Raw genomic sequence first — 25539 nt, 5'->3', positions numbered from 1 at the left:
TTTTCTTTTAAAAATAACTATAGGTGTATTGGGACCGTCCAGCATCTGAAGAGTAAATTTGGAAAAGGCTACTTTTTGGAAATTAAGTTAAAGGAATGGGTGGAAAACCTAGAAGTAGACCGCCTTCAAAGAGAAATTCAGTATATTTTCCCAAATGCAAGCCGTCAGGAGAGGTAAAGATTTTTAAAATTTGTTTGTTTGTTTTGTAGAGCAATAAATAATCTTTAAAACTTGACTATTGTATTAAGGATTAGGAAAAAAAAAAGTCTGTTATTATCACCAGTAGTGAATTCATGCAGTGTGATGACTGCAATTTTATATCTAATTTAGTATTAGATCTTGCAATTTTCAATAATATTTAAACTTTTTGAAGTTCTCATATCAGTGGTAATAAAAGAGTTGTTTTGCATGGAAATATTTTAAGATTTAAAACAGTGTTTATCTAAATATGCATCAAAATAACATTGGAGTTTGATTTTGCCCTTTAAAGAACTTGAACTTTAGAACATATTAGTCGTCATTTTTAAATTTTTCTATATTTTATCTGTTTTCAGTTTTTCTTCTATTTTGGCTTATAAGATTCCTAAGGAAGATGTTCCATCCCTTGCACAGTCTTTTTCTAAGCTGGAAGAAGGTAAGATTTGAAAAACATTGCAAGGTAGCTTTCAAATCATAAAAGAATTTTACTTACAAAGTTTGCAAATTGGGACTGCTTATTATAGAAGCCATTGTAAATAAAAAGATAACCCTTTATTAGTTTAATCTAAGATGTAGGTAAATGCTAACACTGTAGAGGTTTGGTACATCAGCTATATCGTAGTGTAAATCTTTTACTGTTTTAGTCGACATCACTACAGTTTTTCACATTGCATCTGTGAGAAAGTTTAGCTTAATTAGCACTCAGTGGTTCATTCCAGAAGTGGGAGCATGGAGTTCACTGAATTCTCACTTTGTATCAGGCCTTAGAAGTAGCAATGGTAGCAAGGCTTCAGTGGCAACAGGAGACAGGAGAGGAAAATTCATAGCGCAGGAATGTGGACATTCCTAAAAGCTTTAATGAAGCTTGTTGAAACTTGACATTTTTAAAAATAAGTGCTCGGTAGGAAGAAGCTATCCTGGTAGCAAGTGGAGAGAGGTGAACTCCTGGATGGGGCAGGTATTCGTGTACAGGTTGTTTTATGGAATGTATAAACTATGAAACCACCTCTGTACTGCTTGGGGAGAATTCCACGACAGGAATGAGTAAGAAAACCAGAAAATTTGGTAGTAGATCAGATTGCAAGAGGATCTGAAATAACTATTAGAAAGTATGTGGACATAGGAACAGTGACCGGAGTCTAGTTCACGAAGTTCAGAACAGGCTGTGATGGAAATTGGGGAACGAAAGGTTCCCAGGGCGCCCAGAGAGCAGGGCTCCAGAGCAGGCCTGAGAAAAGGCATAGTGAGGGAGAAGGCGGGGTAAACCGGAGGGAGCTGCTTAGAAGAGGCAGGTGAGGGAGGCAGGTCACCTCGCAGGTGTGGTGCTTCGGGCTGTGGGCCAGCTGGGGGCCTGAGGAGACCAGAGAGAAAAGGAACGTATTTTGGCAGCTTCAAATTTAAATGAGTTGATGACAGAAAAAAAATTTTTTTAAACGGGTGGTTAACCACCTAGTAGTAACTGCCGTTTTTATTTTAAAATGTTAATCAGTAAAATACTATTTTCATATTTTAATAGCTAAACATACTTTTGCCATTGAAGAATATAGCTTTTCTCAAGCAACACTGGAACAGGTACTATGAAGTTAAATTTTTAAAAATTCTTTTATAGAAGAAAGTGTCTAATATCTAATTGTTTACATTTATATTGGAGAGGGGGAGGGTGCGTGTGAGCCAGAGACAAAATTATTACACGGTAGACCTAAACTGTATAATTTCAAAAAACTCTAGGTTCTCCATCTGCTTATTTTGAACAGCTCAATATTTTTTCTTCTGTGAAGAAAATGAGTGTTGTTGATGGTATTTCCTATATCTATAGTTACATTGCTTAAATATTTATAAATTATTTTTCATGACAGTGCCGTTTCCATATATTAATCAAAAATATCTATTAGTCCTCATAGCATTCATCTCTGTAGGTGATTAATGGAGGTTATTCTGCTTAAGTAATATACCAATATATCTCTTGATCTTGAATGGTTAATGTATTTGGATGTAGCCTTATACTGTTTCTGATTTAATTAAACAATTCTTTGAGATGATTGTGATACAGAATACCATATTCATTTATTTACTTTCGTTTAGGTTTTTGTAGAACTCACTAAAGAACAAGAGGAAGAAGATAATAGTTGTGGAACTTTAAACAGCACACTGTGGTGGGAAAGAACACAGGAAGACAGAGTAGTATTTTGAATATGTATCGTTCAGTCTGCTTACTGAATTTATTTCTTGTTTACTTTATTTTTAACTTTGGTTTAAGGGTGTATTATTTGAATGGTGACTGAAGAACCATGGGAGCACTTGAGATTTTCCTGAGTTCCTTAATTGAAATGCTGTGGTTGTGTGCTTTGCTTTTCTTCAAATAAAACTTGTGCATAAATTATTGAAATTGCATGTTTGTACACGAAGTCTGTTGAACTGCAGTCTGTATGTGAGGTTGGATATTTACTTTTTTACCTTTCAAAAAACAGTGCTTCTAAATTTATGATTTAAAGAAATAGTGATAGAATAATTTTATTTGTAAGTTATCTTTATTTTTAAATTAATACCCTCTTTTTCTGTAAGTATATAGTATCCCAGTCTAAGTAAAAAACTAATGCATAAATGATTCACAAAAAAGAAGATACAAAGCAGAAGTTCCTTGCTTCTCCTTTTTAATTTCTAAAGAAACTTTGAGTGGAAGTTGGCATCCCAGGAAGCTAAGTAAACAATTGGCAGTCTCCACGCAGATAGAGGGGCCTTCCACTAGGTGGCACTCATCCACCATCTGAAGGAAATGAGACCTCGTTCTATTAGGTGATGTTAGACACCGGGCTTCAGGTATTTGAATGCTTACAATAAAATTCCCAGTGGTTTTCATTGTAATTAAAAGAAGGCTGTGTCTAGAATTTTATTATGTAATAGACTGATGCCAGTTAGAAACGACATCATCTGTACAGTTGGAAGAATCAGCCATACCTTTTCCTGCACCCCTCATGGCATATATAAATTTTTTGGTCCGCTTTCTCTCAAAGGGCACATTTTATTTTATTATAGAATAAAATAATTTGTTGGGTAATCATTTTTGTTGGTAAACTTTATTATTTGAACCTTTATAGAGTTTTAAAGTGTATCTGTATAGATTTATTTAGTACCTCACCTCAGATTCTCCCACTTTGGTGGGAGATAAATAAACTTTGGGGGATTAAGTTAAGGATTAGAAGCAAACTATACATAATTTACTTTAATGAGAAACCAGAATTTCACTGTATCAGTTGAAGTAAGGTTATTGTCGATATAATCTTGGAAATACTTCCTTGTAGAACTCATGTGTGGACTCTAGGTATAATATAGTATAAATAATACTAGCTGATATTCTGTTTCAACCAGATGAATGAAAGTATTAAATACATTTTAAAAATGTATTGGGAGTATGACTATTGCATTACAGAGAATCTTAAAAATCAACAGCCATGACAGAAGAATTTGGTACTGAGTTACTTTAAATAGCCAGACCCTTTAATGAAATAATATTAATTATTTACTTAGGTAAACTTAATCAGCTTTTAACACTCCTGTGTCATAAGACATCTGTGGTTTTAGGCTCTAGCAGCTGATTTAAAATAGTGTTCCTTTCTCAGCACAAGGTGCGTGACTGATACTTTACCTACTATTTGGCTGCACACATTCCTAAAGATGCCTGCGTTTCAAGCTATCTCTGAGGTCTTGTCGCTGATCTCAATGGGCTGTCTCACGATCTCTGCTTGGATTTTACAACCCACGACGAAGTTATCTCTCCGCGTAAGATTTAGTCGGCACCAGCTTCTAATGTTCTATCAGGAACTGACAGCCACTTGCCTCATAATACCGAGCGTTTGGATTCTTCACCTGAGGATCTCACTTTTGCATCTTTAGTAAAAGTTGTAACTTTTACTGAACTTTAGTCCTGCATGATGAATACAGCTCAACACACGTTGGAAAGAAGATCTTTATTTTTGTGGATAATAAATAGCACGTTTCATTTTCTCAGCAAGTCATCGCTAAATGGTGCCGTAAATTTGGGGAGATACCTTTCGTATCTAGTGTTGATATAAATACCCAGGGTCTTCTTTATTGGGGGTATGTTTTTGTAGCTACGTGTTGCCTGGAGCACTTCAACTCCATGCAAGAGACAGAACAATCTGCAGTTTGCCAGGACAGTCACTGAAAAGGTAGTTTCTTGGAACCTGACCCTACTGAGTAAAGTGTGTAATTTTAAGGAGTGTGGCCAACATAGAGCATTACCTCCTTCTGCACACTGATTTCGTCGTGTTTGCTTCGCATCTGTGAATATGTGACTGATGGAAAGGAAAATGAGAGGTGAGGTTATGCTGAGTAGTTGTAATCAAGTTCTTATCTGTTACGTTTGTTCGGTTACTTTACTGTTGTGCGCTTGTAAGCATTTTCTCAAAAAGACACGAATTAATTTTTTACTTTTTACACAGAGTGAATATATTTTGGTTATGAATTAAATTATTTGTAGGAGTGTTTTCCCTTTTTCACAGTAGTAAAATCTTCCCTATTCAAAAGTATAATTTTTTTAAAGTTTTTATTTAAATTCCAGAAGTAGAATTTAACTAATATTTAGGAAAGCCAGGGCAAGTGGGGTGAAGAAAAGGAGACAGAAAGTTAAATAGGAAGTCTGTTTTTCTTTCTAGTGTACCGTTCGTGTTTTTGAACATTCTTAAATTACTGATCTAAATTTTTTTCCTATACCAATAACACATGCGCATAAATACATACATTAGGCAAAATTTGGGTAAAACAGCATCACCTAGTTTATACTTTCCATCTACAATAAAATGTTAAAGTAAACCCTGGACTTCACTGAGTGACTCTGTTTTCCGACTAATAAGGCAAACCTCTGTGTGCAGCTGTTAGGGACTAAACAGATGGTAGCAGTGAAAACATTACAATGAGTGTATTTTATGTTTCACTTTGTGGGCTCTTGATTTTTTTTTTTTCCAGTTTTCAGTAGAGAACAACAAAAGCCGTAGGTTTTCTTTAACATTTTTCTTTTAAATGGGCACAAACTGCCTTAAGTCAGTACTTAAATTTTAATCATTAAAATATTTTTAGAGTAATTTAATTCAACAGACATTTTAGTGACTGTCTTTCAAGCCAGTGGGTTCTTTGGATACAAGGATGACCATCCATTTTGGCCCTGTAAGGTCATACAGTCCGGTAGAGGAAGATCAATACCCATATAATATAATAGCACAAATGCTTTGCTAGTGGTACTAACACTTTCATCGGAGCACAATTAAGTCTACTTAGGGTCAGTGTTGTCCTTGTTTTTATTGTTGTTCTGTTGGTCATACATTTTATTCTGGTTGTACTATGAATTTGATGAAACTATACTGTATTTTCTTATAATACCTAAGTAGGCATTAATTTTTGCAAAATAGGAATGCTTATCCTTAATGTATTTTTAATGTTGCTAATACCAACTTTTCATTTTCTCTCCTGAAAGAACGTGTTACATACAATGAAAGAATTTATTCTCAGGTGAATAATTTTTATATCAGCTATTCTTATAAGGTAAAAGTTTACTTATTTTTTATTCATGATGTGATATATGTAATTCTCAGTGCTACTCTTTAAGAAAAATAAATACTATCAATAATAAGCTTTAAGAACTGAAAATTTAAGGTAACCTTTCATTTTGTATACTAAAATGGATTTTTTGTCATTTAGTGTTGATAAATGAATGAGCGACTCATTAAAAATGAAGGAAAAAAACTGGCACTAAAGTTGTTAGTAATTATTTTTTTAGTATCTGTTGGGAGTTTTCAAGTACAGAAGGAAGATTGATAGTTACTTGTGTTTTAATTCACATTCATATATTTTTTTGATGTTTGAGAGAGAGTGTGTATGTGAGCTGGGGAGGGGCAGAGAGAGAGAGAGAGGAAGAGAGAATCCCAAGCAGGCTCTGTGCTGTTGGTACAGAGCCTGACAGGCTCGAACTCACAAAACCTTGAGATCATGACCTGAGCTGAGATTAAGAGTTGGACGCTTAACCAATTGAGCCACCCAGGCGCCTCAGTTCACATTCATATTTTAAGTGTAAACTAGGTATTCTTGTAGATCTTTTTGTCTCAAACCTATTTTGTAAAAATACAAGGCAATCACTTTCACTTATGTTTTATTACATTGAACAGACTGAGTTATTCCCACATACTTGACACTACTTACATATTTATCAGTTTCCTAAGAATTTTTGAATAACTTTGGTTCTCCCAAACACAGACAAGATTTTAAATGTAATGGACAACTTCTTCCCAAGAACCTAAGCTTGCAAATCGAATTAATCGCCTTTTTTAAAATTAAGCAAATAAACTTAATTTCAAGCATCTTAAAAATGGACACTATACACAAAACCACATGATTAGGTTTGTTCCCCCACGTACATAAATAAATGCAGGATTCGAAAAAGTATCAACACAATAACTTGTAATTTTTTTTTCCACCATCTCTACATGTGTCTGCCCAGGGTTACACATTTACCAATAAAAGGGCTGTCTCAGGGCACCAAAGTTCACCTCTTGATAACTTGAAATTAAGATGTGGATGCTGGTTAGGTTACTCATTTAATGATTGGAACGGATAACGGGCTATCCATTTAGAAGTCAACTAAATGCTAGTATGAGCATAAAATCTGGATCTACCTTCAAAGAGTAAGCCGGCAACTGGCCAGGTGGCCCTTTGTTTATGTTCAGGCTTTGACCTTGAGTTTTCAACTGTGCCCTAAGTTTCAGGTTTTTGCTACCCAATATTTTTTTCTAAGATAAGATGTCACTTAAGTTTTATCGTTAGTTTTCTCTGAAATTCATAATAGGATTTTTCAAGTTCCATGTTGTGACTGTACTGTGCCCTTCTCAGAGACTAGCTAAATGAATCCCTCACTCGGGTTGCCATTTTATTTTCCCTTTTGGTTTGTAGTTCTTTACTAACAGGATGACATCATTATTTTGGATCCATTTATCCAGTTTTTACCTGTTAATATGAAGTCTTTCACATAGTTGTAAGAGAAGATGCTGAATGCTAATTCTCTTGTTTATGTATTGGCTAGTAATGTTTTTTCACCCAACTATTCTTCCTGTGTAATTATTATGTAGTTGATATTTTCTTTTTGTTGACTACAACCGACAAGGTTAAGTCATAAAATTACTTGGCCAGATTGTGCTGGGCTTGCTGAGAGGAGAAAGGGGCAGTGCCACACGGGAGCCATAGTACTTGGCCACATACACCCACAGGAGCTAGGAGAGCATACATTGGATTGGATTCTGAGGATACTTGATGGAGTGGTGCTGAACGTAAAGTTAGATAAGAAAGACTACTTGGGAGCACTGTTGGGGCATGCAGCGTTTTTGACTCCCTGGCAAGAACCCCAGGCGGGGTGAACATGCTGCTAAGATAGCTCCTAGAAATGTTAAAAAAAGCAGTGGCCCATACGATCATATAAATGTTAAGAAGCTCTGGTACGTGATGGAAAAGGAGTGAAAAGATTCAGAAAACTGGGCATGCTTGAGTAGGTTTACGAGACTGAAGAACATGGTAGAGGGTGAAACTGAAAGCAACAGGGAATGTGCTGGTGAGGGGCACACCAGCGTTGTTCTGAAGTTAGTGGAGGCTGTCCTGGGAGCTGATGGTCGGCCAGCAGTCACGACACTACTGGGCACCCAGGTGGCAATATCATGGCAAGTGTACATGGTATCTATCCCCTTAGATCTCCAGAGGGATCTGTGGCCATTAATCCGGGTAACTACAAACTACACTGGAAAAGGGGGAGTGCTCAAATATTTTAAGGTGTATTGGCTACAAGATAGAAGTTGACACAGAGACCCAAAGCATCACGGCACCTGTGGCATAGTTGGGAGGCACTGGAGGGCCAAGTAATCCATAAAATCCTGGCCTAGATCTAGTTCATAGTCTCCTAATCTGTAGGTCCGTCTGGTGTTGATGTCTCTAGTCTCTGAATATATAATTGGAATAGGAGAGCTGGCATAACTCACACATTTCCTTGGCTTGGATAAGAACTATTCTAATGCATAGTATTTGTTTCCTAAGGCTACCATGACAAAGTGCCACAAATTGAGATGTTTAAAACAACGGAAATTTATTCTCAACAGTTCTGGAGGCCAGAAGTCCACATTCAAGGTGTTGGTGGGGTTGATTCTCACTCTCCCTCTCTCTCTGCCCCTCGCTCACTCGCACTCTCTCTCAAAAATAAGTAAAAAGTGAAATAAGCATTCAGAATTTGATACACTATCTGCAGACTTATTCTTAAGGTCTTTGTGCATATATGAAGTTTTCACTCCGTGCTATTTTGAGTTAATCTTTGATTTTGATTATTTTGTGATTTTTCTTAGTACGTGTTAAGGTCTTTATCTGCTATTCTTAGCCTACTTCTTAATAAGTTCCCAGTTTAGGACTTTATTTTAGGGGGCCATCCCTATTTTCAGGCCTACATAATGAATATTAGGTGAACATAGAAATCTATGAAGACAGAATGGCAGATCCTCATGTCAGTATAGCTTTGCTTACATTTTGAACTACAAGGTTAGAACTGTTAAAGTTCTATTTGACTTATGGCCATTAGAATCATATACATTGTTATATGTTGTGTATATAAGATGCAAACCCAGGGTCTGGTCTTGACCCTCGTGCAGTTGAAGATAAAAAGCCCATCCAGCAGACCACTGAGAGAAAAAAGATGAGAACTGAGTTGTATAAAAAGCCACCGAAAGTTTCTTGGTCATTTTAGTCTAACGGAAAGTGAATTTAGGTAACAATTTGCAATTTAAACGCAGAGCTCTGAGCTGGGGAAGAATGAATCTCACGTTGGAAATGTGGCAATGCTGAGGGTTTTTTCAATTCAAAACCATTTTATCTCAAATTTTACAATTCAGGTCCAGTCCCCCACCCCCACCCCCACCCACTCCCTCCCTCCAGAGGCCATGAAACACAGTTTCTAATCCCGCCAGGTGTGCCTGCTGAGAGCAGCACAAAACAAGCTGCGAAATCCTGAACTGCTGAACCCCTCTGGCCGCCAGATGGCAGCAGGGGGCTGTGCCGAAGGGGAGTTTCCCCAGACCCAGTGCAATGGCCAAAGGACAGTCCAAGTTGGAGGCAGCAAGGCACTGGGAAGTCTGAGGCTGAACTCTACTGAGGCCAGTGGTCATCCCTCTGCTGGTTCCTTTGGGAGATAGTGAGGAGACCGCAGGACTCAAGATGTCTGAACAAAGAACAAGAAGTGAAAGGTGAGCTAGAGGACAGCCCTGGCCATTCGTCAAATGGAAGAAGGCAGAGCAGCCAAAGGTTAGAAAGGACAGGAAGTGTGTGCTAGACAGAGACCGAGGCTGGATTGTAAAATCCCTCCTTTTGTTCCTTTTAAGGAGCCACAAAATACAAAATTTTTCAGGTACTCTCCAGAAGGTGGACAAGGAATCCTATGTTATCTCTTCTCTTGGAAGTAGATGTTATGGATAATTGGGAGGAAGATGGGCAGAGATGGTAAAAAGAAACTGCCAGAAAAGGTGTTTGAGGGTGTCATTGTTAATAAAGATACCCAGCCTCTAATCTGATTTTTACCTCTTATTTTGTTTCAAATAGTAAAATTCATGATAGTCACCTATTTGAAAAAATTAAGCTTATTTTTCCCCCCATATAAACAATTAAGAATTTCAATGATGATTCTCAGGTGGGAGAAAGCATCAACATGAGTCAAGACTAAAGTGTCATTTTATAGGAGAATTTTAAAAGTCAAACAACTCCTAGGGCATCTGGGTGGCTCAGTCGGTTAAGCGTCTGACACTTGATTTCGGCTCAGGTCATGATCTCATGGTTCGTGGGTTCCAGCCCCACATCAGTCTCTGTGCTGGTGGCAGATCCTGCTTGGGATTCTCTCCCTCCCTCTCTCTCTACCCCTCCCCCACTCATGTTCTCTCTCTCCCTCCCTCCCTCCCTCCCTCAGGATAAATAAATAAACTTAAAAAAAAAAGTAAAACAACTCCTGCTGTTAGAAGAGACTTGATAGGTTAAGAACTAAGCTTTAGAATTACTAATTGCTAACATGTATTGTGGGCTTACTGTGCAGGGCACCGTTCGGTTGTTCTGTGCATTTTTTTTATAGACCGCTGGTTTTCTGATCAGCCATGCCAGACTCTGCTGGGCAGTGCAAATTCTCAGGTCATCCTGGATCTACCGAATCAGAAACTCCAAGAGTGGGGTCCAGCCATCTGTGCAATTAAGTACACTCTCCAGGTGATCCTGACACTTGCACAAGTTTGAGTGTGTATTCACGGGTATTGGATATTATATTTAATCCTTGCAGCAACCCTAAGAAACAAGGATCTTTATTTTCACCCTCCCCTTTATAGCTGGAGAATCTGAGGCCAGAGGTGTTAAATGATTTTCCCAACAACACTGAGTTTCTAAGTAGCACAGATCGGATTTGAATCCAGGCCGTGTGACTTCAGAAGTTGTGTTCCTGATGTCTTCCTTTCAGAGAGAATGGTGCTAAGCCTTTTGTAGGATCTGGCTTCTGCTCTAAGGCACTTACATTGAATGCACTGGTTAAAAGTAATGTCTGAGAGGGACACCTGGATGGCTCAGTTGGTTAAGTGTTGGACACTTGATTTCAGCTCAGGTCATGATCTCACGATGGTGAGATCAAGCCCTGCATCTAGCTCAGCACGGGGTGTGGAACCTGCTTGGGATTCTCTTCCTCTCTCTCTCTCTCTCTGTCCCTCCCCTGCTTGCCCACTCTCTCTCTTTCAAAGTAAAGAAATAAAAATAAGTAAAGGCAATGTGTGTAATAGGTAGATCTCTCTGGATGTGCACACACCCCCTCACATGCATGTGAGGGTGTGTGTTGCCAAAGGTGGCCGGTAGTGACTGAAGGTTTATTATTTGTCTTGTCTTCCTGCCAAGTCACTGGAGGATAACCCGTCAAAAGTGGTCAGTTGTGAAAAAAGCATAGAGACTTGGGATTTTGCCTTAGCTAAACAGTGGTTTTTCAAACTTAAATGGGTATCAGAATCACCTGATTTGAGAAGATCCTGAACTCAGTGAAGCCTGAGGGGTCTGCACAAAAGTTGTGAGTGGTCTAAGGAAGGAGGCAGTTCAGGAACAGACTTTGGAGGGTTGAGCACCTTTCCCTGAGGGGCTTCTGAAAATTAACCCTACCTGATTTCCACTCTAAAGCTATTTAGTCATTTACACTAGAAAAGACAATTCGGTGAAGAGTGCATCATTAGAAGATTGACTTCTTGTAGCAAAAGAGTTTTACATTCTGAGATGTGTGTTATGTTGGGAGAAGGAGGCTGCTACATAGCAGAATGCCCCCGGACTGCCCTGAAATTCAGCCGCACACTTAGTGGTCAGTGATTAAAGTCAACATCTTCATTTCTTTTTAAATTCCTGCGTTGGTCCAAACACTAGGTTAGGAGTGTGGGTCCAAGGTAAACAATAAAGCCTTGACTTAAAAGGGCTTCTAGTATATTAGAAGATAACAGAGAAATAGATGGGTCTATTGCCATGTAACAAATCACCCCAAAACTTAGCATCTTAAAATGTCATACATTCAACGACTCACAGTGTCTGTAGGCCAAGAGTCTGAGCGTAGCTTAGCTGTGTGCTTTTAAAATTAACAGCCAAACAAACAGGATAAAAGGCAATTTGGAGGAAAGGGAGACTGTAGAAGGAAATACAAGCTACAAAAGACTTAATTCAGCACCAGAAAAAGAAGCAGGGTGCTATAAAAGAGAACAGTCAGAGGATGAGCTTATATTAGAAACAAGTGGGTTTTATGCCAGGAATTCAACTTCAGAGAGTTGTAAAGATGGTTGCAAAACCGATATTGTAAAACTCATTAGTAGCAGATAAATGTGTTGTTTAGAAAATTTTTAAAATTTATAGTTAGAATAAATAATAGTTCAGCAAAGTTCAAATTAATAGGCAGAATTTATAGTGCTTCTGTATACAAGCAACAAGTAAGTAAAAAATATATTTAAAAATAGATCCTATTAAGTTAGTAATGGAAATTCTATGCTATGGCCAAAAAAAAAAAAAAAAAAAAATCTTACAAAAGACATGAAAGACATTTAAGGTAAAACATACACATTTTACTGAAGGATGTAGAAGGGACCCAGATAAACAGTTTCATCATGTTGGGGAGGGGGGAATTCAATGTGATGAGGAAGTTCTTTCTCTTAAAATTAAGCTACAAATGCAAAAATCAGATATTCTTGGTGGAGGAGGTCATCGGAAGGATGTGACGACCAGTTGACCTGCTGGCTGACCTCAGGCAATCAGAGGCTCCGCACACCCTCCTCCGTCCTTTGTATGTTCCTCCCCAAACTTTGTATGTTCCATCAGCTGCCCCCCTGCCGGAGCAGTGTTCAAGGATGCAGCCTTGAGAAAGCTATGTGTTGAGACCCTCTGGAGGGTGTCCACGTCAGAACCTCGTTAAGGCCTCTATATGAACGTTCAAGATTCTGGTAGCGGGTTCAGAGATCTGGTCTTGAGGCGCCCAGAACAAGCCTGGTAAGTAAGCTCTCTTCTTAATACTGCCTCCTGCCCATCTGGAGAGGCCTGCCTCTGTCTTCAGTCTCTCCTTGCCTGCCTTCTGTCCACCACACCAGTTTCAAATTTCACCTGGGAAGCTCCCGAGTTTGCAAACCAACAATTATTTCACATACGATTTTTCAAAATTTTAATAATTCATCTAGTGGAAGGTGTTCGAGGAGTTAGGGAAATGGGAACTTTCATACGGTGTCGGTTAAAAGCTGTATTTAAAAACTTTTGGATGGCAGGTTGATGATATGAATAAAGATAAAGCTGTACACACACCATGACCAAGAAATCCCACATCCAGAGCAGCGTTCCTACATCTGAGAATTTTACTTCTTTTTTTTTCTTAAGTAGGCCCATGGCCAATGTGAGGCTCGAACTCACAAACTGTGAGATGATGACCTGAGCTGAAGGCAGATGCTTAACCGGCAGAGCCACCCGGGCGCTCTGTAAATTTAATTTTTTAAACTATCAACACTGTGTACATGTTTTATTGGGTTAATATTATTAAAATGTTCACAACAATAAACTACGAACTCCACAGGTTTAGATAAAGGTGAAATCATTCTTGTCAATTACGAATATGTGGTCACACTTTTTACCTTGTAATATGGTATCTAAGAAACTCATACTTGAAGTGCCATGTTCCTACTTTTCACCTGTTTGTGCATTATTAAAAAATTTTGCAATACACGTTTTATGGCTTTTTGTTTTGTTTTTGCAGAAATCCTTTTAAGTCATGTTGAGGCTAAATTGAGATAGTATAATGTGTAAAGCTATGTAATCGCCCAACCTTATGTGATTCACATGCTGAGAAATGAATAGATAAATGGATCACCATCAACGCCTCAGCCTTGTAGGGCTTCCCCTCATATTTCAGAAACTTTGTGTAGGCTCTGTGAGACATTTCCAATTTACAGCTATACTGATTAAAAGCACCATTTTCAATCCGTATATCAAATATTAGTAAGTCAATATTTTTGGTGAAAAATAAATGCAAACAAGTTCTAATATTTTCTTACTTCACATTAATGCACTCTCTGGGATGTGCTCTCTGTACGCTGTTGACCATCACAGAAGGAGGCAGGTGCCAGGAAGTCACAACAGCCTGTTTATAAGAATGAAAAACTATGCAGCCTCAATGACCAACGATAGGTAAGTTTTATTTGAAAAAAATTTTTAATGTTTGTTTATTTTTAAGAGAGTGAGACAGTGAGAAAGAGAGAGCGCACAAGCATGAGTAGGAGGGGTAGAGAGAGAGAGAGAATCCCAAGCAGGCTTTATGCTGTCAGCGCAGAACCTGATGTGGGGCTTTGAACTCACAAACAGTGAGATCATGATCTGAGCTGAAATCAAGAGTCGGATACTTAACCAACTGAGCCACCCAGGTGCCCCACTAGGTAAGTTTTAAATTATTGTATTTTATTCATTTTTTTTTAATTTAAAAGTTAATTAGATCATCATGGATCGACATGGATATATAAAATAAAAGTAAAATCAAGTAAAAAGGCAAGTTGCGGAATGACGTATACAGCATTGTATTATTTTTGTAATTTAAAAACCCATAAAATAATGGCATATTCTGTTCAGAAATTCATATATAACTCGTAAAGCAAAAATGAGTGGGAAAAGATGTGCTGGGCTGAAGGAACAGATTAAGATTACAGAGTTTACAAAGGACACTTTTTTTTTTTTTTACAAAGGATACTTTAAATGTACATACATGTAATTTTTTTTCTTTAACTTAAACAGTTTTATTTTGTTTTAAAAAATAAATAAATAGGAGCGCCTGGATGGCTTAGTCAGTTAAGTGCCTGCCTCTTGATTTTGGCTCCGGTCATGATTTCACAGTTTGTGGAATCGGCCCCTTGTTGGACTCTGTACTGACAGCTGGAGCCTGCTTGGGATTGATTCTCTCTCCCTCCATCTCTCTCTGCTCCTCCCCCCTCAAAAATAAATAAATAAACTTAAAAAACAATCAATCAATCAATCAAGTAAACCAAATGTGACAAAATACTAACTTTTTAAGTTTGAGGAACATGTATATGTATCTGGGATTTTGTTACATTCTGCTGTGTTATCCTATATGTTTAAGACATTTCATAATAAAGTAGAGGAGATAATAATGATGAAAGTAAAAACAAATGAGTGAAAATAAAATAACAGTTTCAATCATTAAAATTAAAGCTGTTCTTTTTGAAAAGATCAAACAAGACGGGGGGAAGATGGCGCCGTAGGAGGACGCTGGGCTCACCGCGTCCTGCGGATCACTTAGATTCCACCCACATCTGCCTAAATAACCCAGAAAACCGCCAGAAGACTAGCAGAACGGAGTCTCGGGAGCCGAGCGCAGGCGAGAGGCCCACGGAAGAGGGTAGGAAGGGCAGAGAGGCGGTGAGCGCTCCACGGACTGGCGGGAGGGAGCCGGGGTGGAGGGGGGGCCCGCTGGCCAAGCAGAGCCCCCGAGTCTGGCTGGCAAAAGCAGAGGGGCCGGATGGAGTGTGTTCTGACAGTGAGCGGGACTTAACATCTGGAAAGTTATAAGCTAACATCTCTGCTCGGAGAATGGGAGGGCTGGAGGACAAAGGAAGGGAGAGTTGTTGAGCCCCGGATGACAGAGCGCAGCTTGGCGGGAAACAAAGGCGCTCGCCAGCGCTCTCTCCCTCGCCCAACCCCCAGCCAAGATCCCAAAGGAAACCAGTTCCTTCCAGGGAACTTGCTCGCACAGCGCAAACACCCAACACTGTGCTTCTGCGGATCCATCCCTCCTGCGGTGGGTCTGACTCCCTCCTGGTGCCGCAGGGCCCCTCCCGAAGTGGTTCTCCGAAGGAAAAGCGAGTTGAGCCTGCCCCTCCCGCCCCTGTGCATCTTGCCGATCCACTCCAGCTAATACGCCAGATCCCCAGCACCACAAGCCTGGCAGTGTGCAAGTAGCCCAGACGGGCCACGCCACCCCACAGTGAATCCCGCCCCTAGGAGAGGGGAAGAGAAGGCACACACCAGTCTGACTGTGGCCCCAGCGGTAGGTTGGGGGCAGACATCAGATCTGACTGCGACCCCACCCACCAACGCAAGTTATTCAAGACAGCACAGGGGAAGTGCCCCGCAGTTCCGCACCACTCCAGGGACTATCCAAAATGATGAAATGGAAGAATTCCCCTCAAAAAAACCTCCAGGAAATAATGACAGCTAACGAACTGATCAAAAACAATTTAAACAATATAACAGAAAGTGAATTTAGAATAATAGTCATAAAATTAATCTCTAGGCTTGAAAGCAGTGTAAAGGACAGCAGAGAATCTGTTGCTACAGAGATCAAGGGACTAAGGAACAGCCAGGAGGAGCTAAAAAATGCTATTAATGAGCTGCAAAATAAAATGGAGATGATCACGGCTCGGATTGAAGAGGCAGAGGAGAGAATAGGTGAACTAGAAGATAAAATTATGGAAAAAGAAGAAGCTGAGAAAAAGAGAGATTAAAAAAATCCAGGAATATGAGGGGAAAATTAGAGAACTAAGTGATGCACTAAAGAGAAATAATCTACGCATAATTGGTATTCCAGAGGAGGAAGAGAGAGGGAAAGGTGCTGAAGGTGTACTTGAAGAAATAATAGCTGAGAACTTCCCTGATCTGGGGAAGGAAAAAGGCATTGAAATCCAAGAGGCACAGAGAACTCCCTCCAAACATAACTTGAATCGATCTTCTGCACGACATATCATAGTGAAACTGGCAAAATACAAGGATAAAGAGAAAATTCTGAAAGCAGCTAGGGATAAACATGCTCTAACATATAAAGGGAGACCTATAAGACTCGTGACCAATCTCTCTACTGAAACTTGGCAGGCCAGAAAGGAATGGCAGGAGATCTTCAATGTGATGAACAGAAAAAAAATATGCAGCCAAGAATCCTTTATCCAGCAAGTCTGTCACTTAGAATAGAAGGAGAGATAAAGGTCTTCCCAAACAAACAAAAACTGAAGGAATTCGTCACGACTAAACCAGCCCTACAAGAGATCCTAAGGGGGATCCTGTGAGACAAAGTACCAGAGACATCGCTACAAGCATGAAACCTACAGACATCACAGTGACTCTAAACCCATATCTTTCTATAATAACACTGAATGTAAATGGACTAAATGCACCAACCAAATGACATAGGGTATCAGAATGGATTAAAAAACAAGACCCATCTATTTGCTGTCTACAAGAGACTCATTTTAGACCTGAGGACACCTTCAGATTGAGAGTGAGGGGATGGAGAACTATTTATCATGCCACTGGAAGTCAAAAGAAAGCTGGAGTAGCCATACTTATATCAGACAAACTAGACTTTAAATTAAAGGCTATAACAAGAGATGAAGAAGGGCATTATATAATAATTACAGGGTCTATCCATCAGGAAGAGCTAACAATTATAAATGTCTATGCGCCGAATACAGGAGCCCCCAAATATATAAAACAATTACTCACAAGCATAAGCAACCTTATTGATAAGAATGTGGTAATTGCAGGGACTTTAACACTCCACTTACAGAAATGGATAGATCATCTAGACACACGGTCAATAAAGAAACAAGGGCCTGAATGATACATTGGATCAAATGGACTTGACAGATATATTTAGAATTCTGCATCCCAAAGCAACAGAATATACTTTCTTCTCGAGTGCACATGGAACATTCTCCAAGATAGATCACATACTGGCTCACAAAACAGCTCTTCATAAGTATACAAGAATTGAGATCATACCATGCATACTTTCAGACCACAATGCTATGAAGCTTGAAATCAACCACAGGAAAAAGTCTGGAAAACCTCCAAAAGCATGGAGGTTAAATACTAAAGAAGAGTGGGTCAACCAGGCAATTAGAGAAGAAATTAAAAAATATATGGAAACAAACGAAAACGAAAATACAACAATCCAAACGCTTTGGGATGCAGCGAAGGCAGTCCTGAGAGGAAAATACATTGCAATCCAGGCCTATCTCAAGAAACAAGAAAAATCCCAAATACAAAATCTAACAGCACACCTAAAGGAAATAGAAGCAGTACAGCAAAGACAGCCTAAACCCAGCAGAAGAAGAGAAGTAATAAAGATCAGAGCAGAAATAAACAATATAGAATCTAAAAAAACTGTAGAGCAGATCAACGAAACCAAGAGTTGGTTTTTTGAAAAAATAAACAAAATTGATAAACCCCTAGCCAGGCTTCTCAAAAAGAAAAGGGAGATGACCCAAATAGATAAAATCATGAATGAAAATGGAATTATTACAACCAATCCCTCAGAGATACAAGCAATTACCAGGGAATACTATGAAAAATTATATGCCAACAAACTGGACAACCTGGAAGAAATGGACAAATCCCTAAACACCCACACTCTTCCAAAACTCAATCAGGAGGAAGTAGAAAGCTTGAACAGACCCATAACCAGTGAAGAAATTGAATCAGTTATCAAAAATCTCCCAACAAATAAGAGTCCAGGACCAGATGGCTTCCCAGGGGAGTTCTACCAGACGTTTAAAGCAGAGGTAATACCTATCCTTCTCAAGCTATTCCAAAAAATAGAAAGGGAAGGAAAACTTCCAGACTCATTCAATGCAGCCAGTATTACTTTGATTCCTAAACCAGACAGAGACCCAGTAAAAAAAGAGAACTACAGACCAATATCCCTGATAAATATGGATGCACAAATTCTCAATAAGATACTAGCAAATCGAATTCAACAGCATATAAAAAGAATTATTCACCATGATCAAGTGGGATTCATTCCTAGGATGCAGGGCTGGTTCAACATTCACAAATCAATCAACGTGATACATCACATTAAGAAAAGAAAAGATAAGAACCATATGATCCTGTCAATCAATGCAGAAAAGGCATTTGACAAAATTCAACAACTTTCTTGATAAAAACCCTCAAGAAAGTCGGGATAGAAGGAACATACTTAAAGATCATAAAAGCCATTTATGAAAAGCCCACAGCTAACATGATCCTCAATGGGGAAAAACTGAGAGCTTTTTCCCTGAGATCAGGAACACGACAGGGATGTCCACTCTCACCGCTGTTGTTTAACATAGTGTTGGAAGTGCTAGCATCAGCAATCAGACAACAAAAGGAAATCAAAGGCATCAAAATTGGCAAAGATGAAGTTAAGCTTTCACTTTTTGCAGATGACATGATATTATACATGGAAAATCCAATAGACTCCACCAAAAGTCTGCTAGAACTGATACACGAATTTAGCAAAGTTGCAGGATACAAAATCAATGTACAGAAATCAGTTGCATTCTTATACACTAATAATGAAGCAACAGAAAGACAAATAAAGAAACTGATCCCGTTCACAATTGCACCAAGAAGCAAAAAATACCTGGGAAAAATCTAACCAAAGATGTAAAAGATCTGTATGCTGAAAACTATAGAAAGCTTATGAAGGAAATTGAAGAAGATATAAAGAAATGGAAAAACATTCCGTGCTCATGGATTGGAAGAATAAATATTGTCAAAATGTCAATACTACCCAAAGCTATCTACACATTCAATAGAATCCCAATCAAAATTGCACCAGCATTCTTCTCGAAACTAGAACAAGCAATCCTAAAATTCATATGGAATTTTGGAAGCGTGTGGCCCCGAATAGCCAAAGTAATTTTGAAGAAGAAGACCAAAGTAGAGGCATCACAATCCCAGACTTTAGCCTCTACTACAAAGCTGTAATCATCAAGACAGCATGGTATTGGCACAAAAACAGACACATAGACCAATGGAATAGAATAGAAACCCCAGAACTAGACCCACAAACGTATGGCCAACTAATCTTTGACAAAGCAGGAAAGAACATCCAATGGAAAAAAGACAGTCTTTTTAACAAATGGTGCTGGGAGAACTGGACAGCACATGCAGAAGATTGAAACTAGACCACTTTCTCACACCATTCACAAACATAAACTCAAAATGGATAAAGGACCTGAATGTGAGACAGGAAACCATCAAAACCCTAGAGGAGAAAGCAGGAAAAAACCTCTCTGACCTCAGCCGTAGCAATTTCTTACTTGACACATCCCCAAAGGCAAGGGAATTAAAAGCAAAAATGAACTACTGGGACCTTATGAAGATAAAAAGCTTCTGCACAGCAAAGGAAACAACCAACAAAACTAAAAGGCAACCAATGGAATGGGAAAAGATATTTGCAAGTGACATATCGGACAAAGGGCTAGTATCCAAAATCTATAAAGAGCTCACCAAACTCCACACCTGAAAAACAAATAACCCAGTGAAGAAATGGGCAGAAAACATGAATAAACACTTCTCTAAAGAAGACATCCGGATGGCCAACAGGCACATGAAAAGATGCTCAACGTCGCTCCTCATCAGGGAAATACAAATCAAAACCACACTCAGATATCACCTCACACCAGTCAGAGTGGCCAAAATGAACAAATCAGGAGACTATAGATGCTGGAGAGGATGTGGAGAAACGGGAACCCTCTTGCACTGTTGGTGGGAATGCAAATTGGTGCAGCCACTCTGGAAAACAGTGTGGAAGTTCCTCAAAAAATTAAAAATAGACCTACCCTATGACCCAGCAATAGCACTGCTAGGAATTTATCCAAGGGATACAGGAGTACTGATGCATAGGGCCACTTGTACCCCAATGTTCATAGCAGCACTCTCAACAATAGCCAAATTATGGAAAGAGCCTAAATGTCCATCAACTGATGAATGGATAAAGAAATTGTGGTTTATATACACAATGGAATACTACGTGGCAATGAGAAAGAATGAAATATGGTCCTTTGTAGCAACGTGGATGGAACTGGAGAGTGTTATGCTAAGTGAAATAAGCCATACAGAGAAAGACAGATACCATATGTTTTCACTCTTATGTGGATCCTGAGAAACTTAACAGAAACCCATGGGGGAGGGGAAGGAAAAAAAAAAAAAAAGAGGTTAGAGTGAGAGAGAGCCAAAGCATAAGAGACTCTTAAAAACTGAGAACAAACTGAGGGTTGATGGGGGGGTGGGAGGGAGGGGAGGGTGGGTGATGAGTATTGAGGAGGGCACCTTTTGGGATGAGCACTGGGTGTTGTATGGAAACCAATCTGACAATAAATTTCATATATTGAAAAAAAAAGGAAAGAAAGAAAAGATCAAACAATAACAAGTCATATAATCTATATTAAGGAACAAGAGAGAAGTGAAATGAATTTTTAAAAATATAGGTACTTTTCTAAAGAAATTTGAATGACTATTCCTTATGCAAGAAATAACCCTGGGATGCACAATGGAAATTAAAAACCTAAACATTGACCAACCCACAAAAGAAGACAATTCAAGAAGCTAGCTTTTGGTGTAACCATAAAAGATGAATCTGAGAAGACAGCCAGTTCATCTCTCCAGCTCTACAGTTCAGGAAAAGAACTAAATTCAAGACAAAAATAATGCCCTTCCTAGAGATATACATAAGCCCCTAAGTGCCAGTAGGGCTGGGTGATTAAATTGATACTGATGGGGAAGGAGTGAGAGAGATACCACAACAAATGTTAAAATTCTGGACTGTGTATCTAGTGAGAGATGAGACGATCAAGGGAGCCAAGTATGTTAGGAAGATAAATAGATAGACTTGAGTTTCGACGCGTTGAAATGAAATACATCAAGTACAAGGAGGTCATGGGTAGAAACATAGATCCAAGATAAGGCTGAAAGGGTGGATATGTTTATTAAAGGAAAGGCCAAAACTTGAAGTACAAAGTGCCAAGGGACAGAAATATATTGGGGACTGTTGGAAAAAGAGCAGTCAGCGAAGAAAACAGTGCATTGTCTCACAGAGTTCCTAGCACAGAGTCAACAGTGTCAAATGCTGCAGAAAAGTTAAAAAACAAAACAAAACAATGAGAGGTTGTTATTGAATATAATGATGTCAAGATGTCAGAAGCCATTGGCAAGAGCTGATTTGAGAGCTGTTGCGTGGGAAGGAATAGATGGCAAGGAAAACCGTAGAATGGCCATGAGATGTAAACATTGAGAGGCTGACTGTGTATCGCATACGTGGTTGTTATGGGTTAAATTGTATGCCTCCAAAAGATGTGTTGAAGTCCCAACCCCTGTGAATATGATTGCATTTGGAAAATAGAGTCTTTGAGGGTGTAATTAATATCATGATGGAGTAGGGTGGGTACTTAATCCAGTATGACCGGACGCCGTGTGTAAGAAATGGGGACAAAACAGACACAGGAAACCCCACGCGATAATGGAGTCAGGGAAGGTGTTAAATAGCAAAGCCAAGGGAACCACCAGGAGCTAGGAAGACGACACCTGATTTCAGATGTCCAGCCTCTGGAACTGTGAAAGAATAAATTTCTGTTGTTTTAACGCACCCAGTTTGTGATACCTTGTCACAGCGCCCCGGGAAACTAATATGGGGATTTGGGCAGTGAATGTGAGATGAGCTAGTTTATGAAGTTTATTTGATTAGGCAGCTTAAGAAAGGAGGCAGTGGAAAATATTTCCCTGTATTTAATTATCAGGGGTGTCTTAAAAAAGGAGGGAGGAGAGAAGATAACTATGTTAGAAGTCATAAAATAAAGAGGGGGCTGGATTTTAGAGTAGGTTATAGGACTAGGTTGAGAGACTGTGCAGTGGGATTGAGTTTAGCAAAGACTGCCCCACTTTCCTCTGGGACGTTCACAGGCAGTAGAGACAGTGAGAGGGAAGCTAGTATCCTGTGGTCTCTGAGTTTTCAGCAAAACGGTTAAGTTTACGTACTGAAAAGGCTAAAGTGCAGAAGTAGGGCTGAGGACCCCAGGAGAGCAGGAAGACAAAGAAGTAGATGAAAAGATCCGTGAAGTGTGTGAAGAGGGCCGGGTTGATGTGTGGGCGCTTGCAAATCCAAGTTTGGAGGAATTGGGAGCTCAAACAGGTACTACCCAAGCACGTATCAAGTGCAGAAGTTTGGAACAGAAAAGGTCCAGCCCCCATAATACATGTGGAACAGAGACCCAAGGATTTCATGTCACCTGCCAAGCTGATGAGTGACAGATTTGCAATGTAGGTCTCAGACGCCTAACCTTGTAAACGCTTCACTGCACCATATTTTAGATTAAAATCCCTAAAACTGTGGAAATAAGTTATCTTTTAAACGGAGTTGCTAAGAAGGCGTATGATAGTCTCAGCTTCACTGTTTTCTCTGTCCTTATTTTCCATTTTTTTTAATGTTTGTTTATTTTTGAGAGAGAGAGAGAAAGGCACAGTGGAGTGGGGGAGGGGCAGAGAGGGAGGGAGACACAGAATCTGGAACAGGCTCCAGGCTCTTAGCTGTCAGCACAGAGCCTGACGTAGGGGCCCGAACTCACAAACTGTGAGATCATGACCTGAGCCGAAGTCAAGGCTTAACCAAATGAGCCGCCCAGGTGCCCCCTCTGTCCTTGTCTCTCATGAATGGTTATTAACTCCTGTATACATCCCAGGAAATGTATCGATGACAGTAAAAAATCATGGACTGAGATTTTCAGGATTGGTAAACAAGGATTATTTACAATCTGAGAATGTCCAATTTATGTGCAGCTGGAAAAAAAAAAAGTAACTCAATCATTCAAGGTCCACCATGTTGCCTAAACTATTAAATTATGAAAACAGGTATTCGATATTTCGATTAGCATAATTTTCATAGTGGTAGTTGAGAGTGAGGGGTCGGGGTCCAAACCCTGCTATAGACTCACATGTTGGCTCTGCCTGTATTTGAACATCTGCAAATAACTTCCACCCTTAAGCCCCGCTTTTCAAATCTGTAAAATGGTTGTAAATGTAATACTTCATACTTCATAGGTTTACTTTCAATAGTAAATAAGGAAATTTACTATTCACATACTTTCTAGCACATAGGAAACCAGTCAGTACAAGGAGCCATTTAGCTGAAGTGCAAAAGTTAAGTTTTAGGTGAAGACTCATCATGTGAATTATGCCGATTTCTGAGATGATCGTCCCTCGTCTACCCTCCATCTGCCCAACTTCTATTCTTTTTAATCTGCTCTTTTTTTGACTTGGGTGTCTAATTTTCAATCCTTAAAAGCTCATAGAGACTAACTCAGCACTGTGGGTTTTTCTTCCTTTTAGAATCTGATCATTTTTGTGTGTGTGTGTGAATGCCAGAAAGAACAATAAACAAATACCACGTGCCATGCTTAGCCAACCATCCATAACTACATACTCCCCACTGAGTAATTGGGCAAGAAACACATGGGAGGAAAAAAAAAAAAACTTATCAAGTAAAAAACATTTGGCAGGATTTTTCCACATAGGCTGTGACCTGTTTTCAGAGGCCAAATGGAATAAAAACAGTTTTAAAACAGGCAAACATTTGCAGAAGAGCTTTTGAAGGATTCTTAGCTGTTCTTCTAGACAAAAAGAGAACAGTGAATCAGAGGTGCTTCTAAGCTCCTCACGCATTGTCCTGACAGTAAGTCAGATTACATTCCACTTTGCATAAGGTAAGTAAGGCGTAAAGTGTACATATAGCCAATGCCAAACATTTTGATTGACATTGTTCAAATTATTTTATTGTTCTGATATTTCTAAATTATTGTATGTTTTATATGGTAGACCTGATGAGTGATTTAATTTTTTAAACTCAGTTATATAGTGTTTTAGTATGATAGGAAAATGGAATAGAGACTCAGAAGTGTGTACGAATATAATTAATTTTCAGGGGGTCAGCTTCATACGTCTCTGGTTAGCCTTTTGAGAATTTGCTGAGTTTTACTTCTTGGGAGTGTGTTGGCATTAGGACAGGTTATTTTTCTCCGTGGCTTCTTTTTTCTTTTAAAATGTCCTTGTGGGTAGCTTATTGAGCTATTCAAACAGACCTCGAAGATAAATGTTTTGACTTAGAAACTTTCTCAAGTTAGAATTTATAGATTATTTTGATATTTATAGCTTTACCTTTTCTTTCATCAAAAAAAAAAAAAAAACAGAAACAGAGGAGGTTCTCTGAACGCTGTTATTATGTATAACATCAACATTTATTCAAATTAATTTAAACGACCAGAGTTCTGATACTGGCCAAATTCCAATCTCTGGAATTTCACATTGAAAATACAGAAGGATCCCTATTATACATCATGGTGATCTACAAATCAATTACTTCAATAATATCCACTGACATGTTTTTGGTTTCCCTTTGTATTTGTCTTACATTCTTACTACATAAAAGAGGACTCATGAATTTAAGAGGAGAAATTAGCTCTTTGGGTTCTAAGAATGACTATCATTGTTATTCGACTTTGCTTTACTCAGTGGTTACCTAGATATTAAATAAGCATGCAAAAGTGTGCCATTCGATGTGCCGATTTCTGAGATGGGCACCAAAAAAAAAGAAAAGAAATGCAACCCCCCCCCCAAAAAAAAACACCAAAACTGGATATGGTTTTATTTATTCTTTTTTTTCTTTAAGTAAAGAGCAAAGTGTTTTTTGGATTCTAAACATCGCTAACATCCTATTCCCTGATATACTTTAGATTGTTGTAATGTTGAGATTTGGCAGAAAAAAGTTACTTTTGAGACAAGAGAGGAAAGACCTCCTATACTGCCACCATCATCACTCATTGCCATGAGAGCCTGGAGAGAAATACTTAACCGCTGACAAGATAATTTACGTTTGTTAATACTTAAACCAAAAACCTACTGAATGTTTTTTTGCAGAGTCAAATAAGGCATCAAGTTAACGCACTTGAAGCTATGTTTTCAAAGTGG

General features: G+C 38.9%; 2 protein-coding genes across 4 annotated transcripts in view; both read left to right on the top strand.

Annotated features, from left to right (window-relative positions):
* The window catches only part of ABCA5 (ATP binding cassette subfamily A member 5), a 75510-nt gene extending 69549 nt beyond the window's left edge, over positions 1 to 5961 (top strand). Inside the window, exons 36-39 of the mRNA XM_023244816.2 lie at positions 24 to 173; positions 555 to 634; positions 1715 to 1770; positions 2281 to 5961. Coding sequence (XP_023100584.2) covers positions 24 to 173; positions 555 to 634; positions 1715 to 1770; positions 2281 to 2388 — 394 coding nt within the window. The 3' untranslated portion in view covers positions 2389 to 5961. The remainder of the gene's footprint in view (positions 1 to 23; positions 174 to 554; positions 635 to 1714; positions 1771 to 2280) is intronic.
* Positions 5962 to 24037: 18076 nt separating this feature from the next.
* The window catches only part of ABCA10 (ATP binding cassette subfamily A member 10), a 70133-nt gene continuing 68631 nt past the window's right edge, over positions 24038 to 25539 (top strand). Inside the window, exon 1 of one of the 3 annotated variants that reach the window (XR_006589456.1) lies at positions 24038 to 24278. The gene's annotated coding sequence lies outside the window, so the exon portion shown is untranslated. The remainder of the gene's footprint in view (positions 24279 to 25539) is intronic. The other 2 variants (XM_045044431.1, XM_045044432.1) reach the window with 2 other exon arrangements.

The sequence above is a fragment of the Felis catus genome, chromosome E1 (genome assembly GCF_018350175.1).
Source record: "Felis catus isolate Fca126 chromosome E1, F.catus_Fca126_mat1.0, whole genome shotgun sequence".
NCBI classification, from domain to species: domain Eukaryota; kingdom Metazoa; phylum Chordata; class Mammalia; order Carnivora; family Felidae; genus Felis; species Felis catus.
The sequence above is the reverse complement of the archived record's forward strand: the minus strand, read 5'-3'. Positions and strand labels throughout refer to the sequence as shown.